This window comes from Dermacentor andersoni, chromosome 3 (assembly GCF_023375885.2).
Source record: "Dermacentor andersoni chromosome 3, qqDerAnde1_hic_scaffold, whole genome shotgun sequence".
Classification (NCBI taxonomy): domain Eukaryota; kingdom Metazoa; phylum Arthropoda; class Arachnida; order Ixodida; family Ixodidae; genus Dermacentor; species Dermacentor andersoni.
The window spans coordinates 130,980,059-130,992,900 of NC_092816.1; the positions used below are offsets into that span (position 1 = coordinate 130,980,059).

General features: G+C 49.3%; 1 protein-coding gene across 3 annotated transcripts in view; it reads right to left on the reverse strand.

Annotated features, from left to right (window-relative positions):
• The window catches only part of LOC126525222 (uncharacterized), a 170,400-nt gene that overhangs the window by 35,523 nt on the left and 122,035 nt on the right, over positions 1–12,842 (reverse strand). For all 3 annotated transcript variants that reach the window (XM_055067598.2, XM_055067599.2, XM_055067597.2), the window contains exon 4: positions 1,489–4,463. In XM_055067598.2, the coding sequence (XP_054923573.2) occupies positions 1,489–4,463 (2,975 nt within the window). The remainder of the gene's footprint in view (positions 1–1,488; positions 4,464–12,842) is intronic.

Here is a 12,842-nt window from a genome sequence, read left to right on the forward strand (position 1 = left end):
ACATGGGCGCACCATACGCAGTTGCTGCCGAAGTACAGCGGCCGCCCACCTCCCCTCCACCCGGTTCTTTGTACGCGACGGAAGACGGAGCGCTTCCTCTCCGCTTTCTTCGCTTGTGCGCACAAGAATGAGCCACCATCATCGGCTCACCCTCGCACGCTTTCACTCGCACATATGGCACATTCACCATAGGGCGCACGGCGACGTTGTTATCTCTCGTGGACTTTACACGTAATATCACGGTGATGGCGATGCTTACGCCAAATGCGCCTAGTGTCCATATTATTGCTATCGCAATCATAGCTACACAACGCACCCCGCGCCTGCCGGAACCAAGGCTGCTCAGGCGCAGTGTCACACCATTTCAATAATTTTTCCACTTCCAGTGCAATTTGGCGCCACAATTTGCGTGAGTATACTAACGGCACAATTGGTGCAGGATTCTAACTCCTGCATGAGTGTGTATATTCTATCGCAGCGCGTGTACAAGAAATTCATAGTGACGCCATTAATGGAAGTACATGGCCGACCAGTGTTGGAGGAAACTGCCGCCAAGCGCCGGCAGTTGGCAGGCCGTGCTCGTGTGTTTTCTCTAACAGTGGTCGACTCTGTACATATGGCTGTACCGGATAGCATGAACATGCCGCGCATGCCCCTCGCGCTAGGCACCCTCATCATGCGTATGAGTATAGTGTGAAGACTACTAAGCACCGAGTGAGTGTCCAGATGCAGAATGTTGTAGCCACTTAGCCATTGCAAAGGTTAGGAATGCAAGTCGACCATACAGCAGAATCTCATTATAACGTATTATCGGATAAATAGCCCAAATCGAAAGTGTTTTATTTCCGATATCGGCAGGTAAATTATTTTAGCTTAAAACAAGTTAGGCACAGAAGTTATTGTAATGTATGGATGCAACTTCTTTATAATAAGGTTCGAAAGTATACGCTTATTGCATCCAAATTTGTCCAGCTCATCAATACAACCTGTTTGAGAGTAGGGGGCAATCACAGTAAAGTTTCTCTACCTGGGTTACATAGAGTGACAAGCATTCTTATTTCAAGAATTACTGAGGGAAATTTTGCTCTGCACTACTTGCAGTACGATTGAGATTTTTTGGTATTAATTGTTCAATAACATGTGCATTGCAGGTTGCCTAGTTTGCCTGGACTTTCAATTGCCTGCAGGCAATGACACCAGCCCCCCTTTCTGCAGCAGCTCAGTTTTTATAATCGCGAACTGCGGATACAATGTTCCTTTATTTTGGGGGGTGGGGGGGGGGTAGCTCGACATAGCATAATTTTCTATTGTTTTAGTCAAGGATAAACACTGAAAAGTGCGACCAAGAAATGCAATCTAAAACAAGCAAAGAAATGCAGTGGTAAGCACATCATCCTGCTATGAAGTGGTTACAGTAATAATGCAGGTCGCTGTAGAAGCCTGCGTGGACATAAGCACACAGTCACTGTAACACTTCATGAGTCTCACCTGTTAGCTGCCTCCCCGCCTTCCACTACTTCCTGGCATGGTGGATTGGTATGAGTGAGCAGATGAGGTACACTGCGCACTTCAAATGACATAAAGGGCGGAAGGTCCGACTCCACTGACGACGTCCCTGTGAGCTTCCCTGCATATTCAATCTGCAGAGAGAAGATGCCTTTGTCCAGATCCAACACTCTGCCTGTGCCTAGGCGTCCCAATTTAGCCTCCATTCTCCACACCAGCTGCACCATTCTCTTCAGTTTGACAAAGCAGTCTGGCAATAGTGTACCGACCAATTTCTCACGATAGTCTGATGTGCATTCATTGAGGGCCGCAAGAAAATTCTCTATCTTTTGGACATATTCTTCCAGTAGCCCGTGCAGCATGCCGTGGTGGTCAGCTGAATTTTTGTCAAAGGTGCTAGTAGCTGCCCTCGATATTCCGAAGACATTGTCGACAAGAGAGATGGTATCAGAAAAGATGGGAAAATCTGTCATGTCCGAATTTTCGGCAGGGAGTAACGCCAGCTTATGCGCATGTGTATAATGGTCCTCATAACTCTGCAGTGAGGCATTTCTGTCAATGTGCCTGTTTGTACGAAAGAGCTGCGTACAAGACGAATGTGTGATGGACAACTGCGATTGATCCATGCTTGAAGCAGACTGCTGAGCACACTGCAGATAGCTGCTCCCAGCACTGTCCTTAGCTGTGGAAGTTTCGTTCGTGCAGGACGTCTCCATGTTCTCTCTAGCAGGCAGGAGTGACTGATCAGTGTCTGAAACCAAGGCTCCAACATTTGGCAAAGAGGTTTTCCGAACAGTGCCTTCGGCTGTGTAAGAACTCTGCAAGGAAGCTGCTTTCGTGTTAGTTGAGATGGCTGACATCGACTCTCCTGTCGGCAAATCATGGCCCATGGAGCATGGTAGAAAGACATTCCCAGTAGCATCCGTGTCACAAGACTGCGCATTAGCAACCGCGGAAAGGTTTAACTCGTCTGTGGGCAAAGCCGGGTCCTCTGAACATGGCCCGCTGCTCCCCATTGGTTCCCCGTGCTTAGATAAAGCAGCTTTCTCGGCACCACCTTCTGGTATAACAGGGGTACCGATCTTCTGTAAACACACCGCCAAAGAAGCCATGTGATCTGTACCAGAAGAATCGAAAGACACTTCCTGCGACTGCTGTGCCAGCACACCCAAATCCTTTGCAGGGCAAAGTTCTTCTTGACCAACACCACTTGCTCCATCTTGAATCATGACAGACATGGCACCATCATCCTCGAAACGCACCAAGTATGGTAGCCCCATAAGGGACTTCTTAGCTGCATTGCAACCCTTGTCGGTTAATTCGTCACCTGAAAAATCAGAAATCACGATAGGAGACGAACCTGCCTCTGCAGCACATTTTTCAGGGCCTGTTGTCAAATTGCTATTTTTACCTCCAGGTGGACCACTGTCACTTGACGCCGAGGCACGTGTAGGTGCAATGTTTTCAGTTATGCCACCGGCTATCTCGGACTTAGCATCGTCGATCGATTCGTTCTTTAGATCCTCCCAATCGGTCAGGCTGAGACTACAGCATGATGTAACAACTAATGGTGGGTTACCTGGTGAGATTAACGAGTCTGAGGTAAATCCACCAATGTCACTGGAAACATTATTTTGCTCCAAGGATGCAGATTTTGTATCTGCATTATCATCTTTTACGCTTTCACAATTTTCACACTCCTCACTCCCGGTGTTCTTGGTGACAGTTTTCATTGGCTCTCTACCCTTCGGCATTTCATTCAGCGCTCTCAAATAGTCATCTGTGTCCTTTGCATTTTTCCATGCTTGTTTCATCACTTTCCGTCTCAGCTTCTCCTTGTTAATGCAGCTAATTTTCTTTTTCTGTAACGTAGGTTTGGCTCTGCTAACTTTCGAACCATTGCTACATGCTTTAAACCGCTTCTCGGAATTCTGACCGTCATCCTTCGGAGGCAGGTTTTTTTCAACATTTCGCCTACTTTCGCTCGAGGTCTTTTCGTGTTCTTGCCGGGGTTCCACAGACGGCGATGCAGCTGCCTTGACTTGTTGAGACACAGAAACAGTAGTAGCCGTAGCAGCAACATTTCGTCGACTTTCGCTCGAGGTCTTTTCGTGTTCTTGCCGAGGTTCCACAGACGGCGATGCAGCTGCCTTAACTTGTTGAGACACAGAAACAGCAGTAGCCGTAGCAGCAGAACCACCATCTTCACTGCTGCAGGATTCGTCGCTAGAGGAGATGATTGGCTTAGTGAGGTAGACCTTGCGTGCTCGCTTTTTTGCAACAATCCTGTGGTTGTTCCCTTGGAATGACGCAGTGTCCACCTTAACTCTGTCGTCCGACATGGATGAAAGTGGGCAGGCAGGTTTTCTGATGTCCCGCTCCCTGTTCTCGACATCCGACGAGGCGCGCCGCTTGAACAACTTAGTTGGTGCGTCCGGTTCAGGAGCAGCCTGCCTTTCCTTGCCCACCTGCTCCTTTACTGCAGCCTGTTCTTTGGTGATCGCCTTGCAAAGGGAGCACCTGATGCAGGTGTCTTGACCCCCCGAGTCAGAAATGTCTCTGCGTTTACACATAACGCAAATCTTCTTAGTCTGTTGCTTTTGCCTGACATGGCTACTGAATGGCATACGATTGAGTATGGCCGACTTCGCTTCTTTCCCGCTAATTTCCCAGTCGTCTTCCGGAGGGCACTTCATGGGACTCCTTGGAAACTCACTGCCTGCTTCTTTTTGGAGAGGGCAGCCATCACCGCACGAAACGTAGCCGCTGGGGACCCTTGGGTAGGCCTTGTTCATATCTTCAATTATTCTATCCACCACACCCCTGCTTGACGACCTACCAATGAGAGGGCTCCTGCTCTGAGGCCTAGAGAGCCCCTTTTTATGCTCTTGTTCTTCGCATCGTTTCTTACTCCTCTGTGAAGCAGGTGAAACTCTGGAAATGCGACTGCCACGTTCCTGCAAAATGTTGGAATACTTGTGTTACTGACAATATACAAAGATAGAGCCATGAGCAGCTAGTACAAACCATGACTACACTGCTTCCCCACAAGCTCTATTTGCAATAAAAGTATATTCCAAGGCAACCGTATGGCCAGCTTTGCACAATGATTAGTAATATGGGACATACATGGCTTCATCTTAATAAATAAAAAGCAAACGAAACACATGCTGTCGTAATTCTAACAAAGCAGCTTACACTATAAAAATAAGTTTACACCGTTTGAGGCTTATATTGTGTCCAAACAATACACTCTAAGAAAAGTTTACACCCTTCGAGTCGTACCTTGCCACTCAACAATAATCATCATCTGTCTTGTCCGTATTTCTTCAACGCTGCAAGCCTGGTACTTTCCAATAATGAACGGCATGCGCGTTATCAGCATGACATAGCATTGCTGACAGGAAACTAAGGGGTCGTTGGATCTGGAGGACAATCCCAGTTGCTGTCGCCCAGATTTTGGACCTTGCCGTTGGGTGCGGGAGTTGGCCGAGGTTGAGGAGGACTTTGACATGAAAACTGGAGGTTTATTTACATTATTTACAGTGAGAGTACAAACAAATTAACAGTCATAAAGTTGTTACGGGCCGGCAGTAACTCGGACGCTGCGGCCCGTGGCAAGAGGCTCGAAAGAGATGAATGAAAGAATGCTCTCTTGCTGCTCCCGGTCTCTGGCTTTTAACCCCTTTGGTGTTTCGAAGTCACGTCACGTTCGGCCAATCGGCGAGCCCGCTCAGGTGGCGTCGTTTTTGGCCAATCGGCGAGCCCGCTCAGGTGGCGTCATTTTCGGCCAATGGTAAGCGCCCGTGCGAATGTAAGTCACACCCGGCGCAGAGGGTCGCTCCTTGGGCTCCAATTGTCCGAGAGATTACTTGTCTGCGGTATTGCCTTCCTGGTCTGCAACTGCCGTCACAAAGGCGGACGGGGGGGGGATTTCTCCCAGGGCTTCACGGTGCATTACAGCCGTCGTTGCCTCGCGGCTTGCAAACGCCGTCACAATAGGCGGATGGGAGGAGACGGGTTGTCTTCGAGCGACCTTTCGGAGCTGCAAAGCAGCTTGGCTCAGGACCCACGTTACCTGGAACCGTGCCAGGCTCCAGCTACACTTTCGGGAAGAGTCAAGCAGTGGGACAATAGCTCCACATGTGGCGCTCGAGGTGGGGGACGCCAACTTCTTTGGACGTGCCGCTCCTCGGGAACGTGGTAAATGTGCTTCTGTGCTCCTTAATTAGGTGTGACGCGATTCGATGTGGCCTGGTGAACTCGAAGGAGGCTCAGGAAAAGGTCCCGTATCTAACAGGGTGCGACATTTTCAAGAAAGAAAACGCAAGAAAAGCAGATGACGATTATTGTTGTGGCAGATATGCACCCCAAAGGGTGTAAACATTTTTTAGAGTGTAATCGTCATCTGCCTTGCTTGCATTTTCTCTCTTGAAAACTCGGCGCTCGCTGCTTGTCGAGAATGTTGTGTCAAGCTGAGAACGCGCACGCCCTTCGTGACTAGGAAGAACCGGGCTCGCAGCGTTAAAGAAAGGAAATGCGGGCGTGACAGATGACGATTATCGTTTAGCGACAAAATACAAACCAAAGTGTGTAAACTTATTAAGAGTGTATTCTTAAGAGTTAAAGCTTTGCAAGAAAACTGTAGTTCAGAGCTTTTGCTACAATGAACTGTAGTAGGATTTAAACAATATCTTTACAAGAATTTGAGAAATTACCTGCACTACTGAGATCAACGAGAACAAACGGACATATAAAACTGGCATCCGCCGTGTTCACATTTTATAACAGTAAGGTATTTGTTTTATAGAACAGGCCAAAATATGTTTGTACACCATACGGTAGCAGGTTGCAACTCTTCTAGGGGCCAACCGCAATGAATCAGCCTACCGCTAGCTATTCCCTGCGAATAAGGACATGCTTTAATTTGATACATTTTTTATTTAATCTTCTGTAATTTGATTAAATCCCTGATCTGGTCACTGCTCTGCATATTGGCCAAACGGATGCCTTAAAAGGCCCCATAGAAATTTCGGTTACACGACGGAAGTTGTTACGTGCCCTCTTGTGGTAGCGTTCTACCGCAAACATTTTACTAATTGGTTCATTAACAGGCAAGATAGAAATATTTCAGTGCTGCAAACCCATGATTTCATGAGGTGAGCGTCAGCACCAACTTAAGGCTTTCTCCACTTGCCCCTTCTAACCTCCGCAAGCGGAACTCCTTGCCTGCGTTCTCCCCTACTGGTGCTCGAGTATCGTGTGACGCATACGTCAAAAGCCTGCCTTCTTTTTTACCCTCCCTTTCTATTTTGCTTCTCGGCGTAATTTCACTGACGGCGTCGCGCACGGGCTGTTGCGGTTGTCTGTTTTCTTTCCGCGCCGGATTTTGCGCACTGTGCACGAGAACACATGACTAGCGACATTAGTCAGTGCTACACGAACAACTGAGGCAGACACAAGTGGACCACAGAGCATGATCGCACGCTGGAACGCGGTAGAAAATGACAGTTTTGTTCTCTACGCGCACGACTGAACAACGAGAGAACATGCTGACGAAACGAAAGTACGCCTATCTTGCTACCGTAAGAAGTAAAACAATAACATGCAGGCATTAGGTTTCTGTGTTTTATTAGTTCTTCACGCCTTAATTTCCCCAATGCCGCAAGAGAATATGCAAATGAAATAAGTTGTCCTGAATAATTATCGAAGTCCCGTGTCACTATTAACGGCATCACAGCATATGTACGTAGGCGCACTAGCGCATATGCGTCACTTCTCCGCCTGAGCCCGGCGCCCACGATCACACGGGCAAACGCGGTGTGGTTTGAAATGTGAGCTCTTTTCAGCGGCGCATAGCGCTGTTAAACTCGGCAAACCCCATTGCTAGCACACATTGTACGCACTGCCCTTGTCAGCTCAAGATAATCAGACCTGATGAGGAGCCCTTCAACAAATAAATAGCCAGCATGCCATGCCCACGGAAGAATGTGCAATAATATGCGAGAGCTGAGGCTATGCTGATGCGCAAATCAGTCGCAGAAGAACACGATAGCAATAATTAGGGAGGAATGACTTCCCCTGTAGTAGTAGTAAATTACTTTTACACTAGCGCGTGAAAGGAATGAAGGACATGTCACGGCGCTGCGATGGAGCTGCGCACCACCCCCGCAGCCATAAACAACTCCGCGGGGCTCTCCCTTAAGCGGACCTTCGCGAGTGTTGGACACCAGGCACACGGACACATATCCGACTCACTGTGTCGAACGTTGTGCGCGAGCTCCATTTTCTGATTACTTTGTTTACTGCTTTCCTTTCGCATAAGGTCCGCGCACCGCACTTCTCTATGCTCCTTTTCCATCTTCTCTCCTCTCTCTCTAAAGTCTTCGCCACTTCCTGCGCGCTGCGCTTGCCCGCTCAATTCTGTCCCTTTCGACAGAATAAACCAGACCTGGTTATCATCATCATTTATTGTCCCTTAAGGACACCTTTCAGGGTATTACATAAGGGGGGGGGGGGCAAAAGCATCAAGAAACATTATGGTTCCTGAAAAGACGTGTGTCCGTCTCGTTTACCACGGCTCTAATAGGTGGTGACCCGTAGTTTTCTTCGCGGCATTGCCGACGTTATTGTGGAGCCATGCACAGCAACGAGATGCAACCAGACACTACCTACGGGCACGATCGGGCAACAAGACGTCTCCGCGGTTTCAATCCGACTCCCACCATACTAGGACCGCAACCCTGCAGTTTGGTTTCTTCAAGCGGATTCGCAATTTATTCTCTGGCGTTCGCACGAAACAACACAAATACCGTCTAGTTGTTTCGGCACTGTCGCCTACAGCTGCAGAAGTTGCCAACCTGCTTTCTGGACAGCCTTCCGCCACGCCATACAGCGATCTCAAGGCTGCACTTCTCGAGCGCACAACAACATCGCAGCGAGCTCGCATGCAGCAGTTGCTGTCCGCGGAGGACTTGGGAGACCGCCGGCCAAGCCAGCTCTCTCGCCGTATGCGACAGCTCACGAGCGGCAACACAACACTGAACAGTCAACGATGACCGCCTCCTACGGGAACTGTTCATGCAGCGCCTTCCAGTAAATGTTCAGATGGTACTCGCTACAGCCACTGTAATGGACCTGAACAGCTTGGCCAACTTGGCGGACAAAGTCAGGGAGGTGGCGACGCCATCAGTGTGCAACGTAACACCATCAAGCACCACTGCGAGTTCAGTTCCGCAAACATCATCCTCCGCCACTTCACCTATCGACGCGCTTTGCAATCTCCGTGAACAATTAGTTTGTTGTGCTGCGGAGCGTCATCGCACTCCACCCCGTCACGAAAGGTGCCGCAGCTCGATAGATCACGGCGTGCAAGAGAAGAACGGTCCCCGTCTCAAACGCCGCCACGGGTATGCTTTTATCACCGCCGCTTCGGGCAGGAGGCGCGCCGCTGCCTCCGTCCTTGCGCATGGCAGGGAAACCAGCTGGCCGATCTTTAATGGCGACAACCGGTCAGTGCCAAAGCAAAAGTCTCCTATTTCATGTCATGGACAGAACCACAGGCCAGCGATACCTGGTGGACGCCGAAGCGGAGGTGAGCATTATTCCCGCACAGCGTTCCGACCGAACGACAGCGCCGACCTCCTACCCTCAAGCTATCAATTGTGGCAGGATACCTGTTTAAAAGTCGCGGTCCCTCACCCTGAGGAACACGCGACGCCTGCGCCGCGTGTTCCGTTGGGTTTTCCTCGACGCTGACGTTCGCTGTGCTCTTATTGGCGCTGATTTCCTGGACCACCATGGACTGCTGGTCGAAGTGAAACGCCAACGCCTGTTGGACACTGCTACGTTGCTCTCTGTTCATGGCGTCGTTTCCTGTGACTCGCCTATAGTCGCCCCAACCACAACAGTTGCTGGTGATCCTTTTGCTTGCCTCCTTTAATGTTCCTCAACCTCACGCGAGCACCCAACCGGACAAAACCCGTACAAAATGATGTACGTCATCACATCCTAACTTGTCCACCTGTATTTGCTTGCCCACGACGACTCGCCCCGGACAAACTCAAATTTGCCCGAGCAGAGTTCGAACACATGTTCGAACTTGGAATTGTCCGACCATCGTCCAGCAGCTGGGCGTCTCTGCTCAACCTGGTCCCCAAGAAATCAGGCGACTGGAGGCCGTGTGGTGACTACCGATCCCTGAATGCAGAAACCATTCCGGATCGGTACCCACTGCCTAACATCCAAGATTTCACGTTGGCAATCGATGGCACTACAGTATTTTCCAAAATTGACCTGGTGCGAGCCTTTCACGAAATTCCTGTGGCAGAAGGAAGACACCCCAAAAACTGCAATTACCACCCCATTTGGCCTCATTGAATATTTGAGAATGCCATTCGGTCTCCGAAACGCTGCGCAGACATCACAGCGGTATCGACACAGTCACACGTGGTCTGCCTTTCATGTTCGCCCACGTTGAGGACTTGCTTGTGGCAAGCTCATCCCACGAAGAGCACCTCCAACATCTCCATCAGCTTTTTGAGCGCTTATCAGCAAATGGTCTAATTGTCGACACTGCCAAGAGCAAGTTCGCAGTACCATCACTTCATTTTCACGGCCATCGCTTGGATAACAAGAGCGTCCGCCCTCTTCCTCACAAAGTGCAGGCAATCATAAGAGTTCCCCAAGCAAGCTTCAATCACTAAGCTGCGCCAGTTTCTAGGCCTGGTAAACTCCGCCGATTCATTAGAAACTGTGTTATGCTGCTGGAACCCCTCGAGCGTTTGCTCTGCGGCAGACAATCGTCAACTGCACTGCCCTGGGACAGCACAACTGATGAAGCTTTGAATTCTATCAAGCAAGCTTTGACCGAAGCCGCACTGCTATCTCATCCCAACTCGAGCTATCCGTTGTCGCTCACGACAGATGCCTCCAGCTCTGCGGTCGGAGCCGTACTGCAAAAAGTAAACGGTGGGTGGCCTTTTTCTCTAAACGCATGACCCCCGCACAAACACGCTAGAGTGTTTCTCGTTCACAATCTTCACTGACCACAAGCCTCTCACCTACTAAATCGGCCGCTCTGAATCATACACTCCACGTGAGGTGCGCCAGCTCGCCTTCATCTCAGAGTTTTGAACTGGCATACGCCATGTCAGCGGCGTTGACAACTCACCAGCTGACGCCCTCTGTCGGGTGGATGCTATCATACGCAGTCGCTCCAAGAGCGCTGTCTCAATATCATTTCCTTTCAACCTCCAAGAATTGGCTACAGAACAAGCAAATGATTCTGAGCTCCGTCACCTGCGTGACGCGTCAACATCTCTTCAGCTTGAATCACTTTACCTTTGAAGATGTGCCAATTGTTAGCGACAGCTATCCACCACATGTCTGCAGCTACTGTCGCCGGAGCTTTTGTTTCCATTTGGGTATCCCGATTTGGCTGTCCAACCAAAATTGTCACTGATCGAGGCCGGCAATTCGCATCGTCACGGAGCTAGTTCAACTTCTCGGAACAGCACACTTGCGAACTACCTCCTACCACCCTTAAACAAATGGCCTCGTGGAAAGATTTCATCGCCATCTCAAGGCAGCACTCACAGCGCACGGCTGCCCAAACAAGTGGGTTGACAGACTTCCGCTCACACTTCTCCGAATTCGATCTACCTTCAAAGAGGACCTCTCCTGCGCTACTGCGGAGCTTGTTTACGGCACCTCGCTTCCCCTGCCAGCCGACTTCTTCAAAGGAAACACCCTCACCTCCCCTCTAACAGCAAGCGAGTATGTCTACCAGCTTCGCGATGTGTTCCGAAACTTCCGTCCGCAGCCTACACGTTTTAACAAACCCCGTGCAGTGTACATCACTTCGGACTTGCAGACAGCCACACATATTCTTGTGCGTTACGGCCCTGTGCGCGGCTCGCTTCAGCCCCACTACCTCGGACCATTCCCCGTTTTAGGACGTTTCACTTCTAACTTCGTCGTCCACGTAAACGGGACACTAGATACGATCGCGCTTGAGCGACTCAAGCCAGCATTCAGCGAAGCACCCGCGCTTTTTCATCTCGCCTTCCCGGGACATGCGGACTCCGTCTTTCAAGCGCGTGGTTCATCACCTCTTCTGCGTCGCGTTCACTGGGCTGCCACTTGTGCATTGTGAGCATCGTTCGTCGCTTCACATTCCTCTCTAAACCTGTAGCGGCGCGGCGATGGAGCTGCGCACCACCCCCGCAGCCATGACCAACCCCACGGGACGTCCCGCGGGCCTCCCGTAAGCGGACTTTCACTTCGCGAGTGCTGGACACCAGGCACACGGACACATGATCCAACTCACTGTGCCGAGCACCATGCGCGAGCTCCCTTTTCCCTCTTTTCTCCTCTCTCTCTACAGCCCTCGTCACTTCCTGCGCGCTGCGCGCGCCCGCTTAATTCCCTCTTTTGACAGAATAAACCAGACCTTGTTCCTGAAAAGACGTGTGTCCGTCTTGTTTACCACGGCTCTACAGAGACATGTAGTTTACAAACAAGCGCTCACTTGCAACTCAGTTTACTTCAGGAAAGGTTATACATATATATACCCCCGCTAACTGTAATGAGCATTTGCAAAAGATTCACAGCAACAAAATAAAAAGGTCACATGCTATTCAACAAGGTGAATTATTTTTCAGCTGCTCCAATGGATGGCTCACTCACGCACATATCTGGGCGTTCTTTTTTATATGAAAGGCCTTCGTTATTTCATGTGTTAGTTTATTTTTATTTGCAAAGAGAGCTTACGTCCCACACAGAAAAAGGATCACAATAACAGCACTTGCAGTGGTCCGCAAAATGTGAACGGCTATATTTCTCTAGTAATTGAAGGTCCTGTTTTCCACGGCGCGTACTAACACATCGGCCAGAGTGCCCTATGTATACTTGGCCGCAAGATAAAGGTAACAAGTATACCACACCTTTAACAAACTTTTTTAATTTCCCTTGAAAGCACAGACACATTTACTTTGTGAATCTTTTTTGCTACAGCTTGGCATAGTCATCGTACCTCATTAGGGGCGGTGAAAACGACACCAAATCAGCTAGCTACAAGGTGGAAAAATATTTAGCTGATGAATAATTTATACAAAAACAAGAAGGATGCACATGCATGTGCTCCATTCGCATTCTTCGAAGACTGAACGAGAGTCATGCTCAATGGCGCGTTTTATAAAAAATTTACTCCATGCAATTATCATAATTAAGAAATGCAAGATATGACCAACAATATGTTGGTCATCTAAACTGGCTTACCTAAAATTTTAATAAAAATGTACCCATCAGTCTTCCTTAAAAAAAAATTAAAGCGA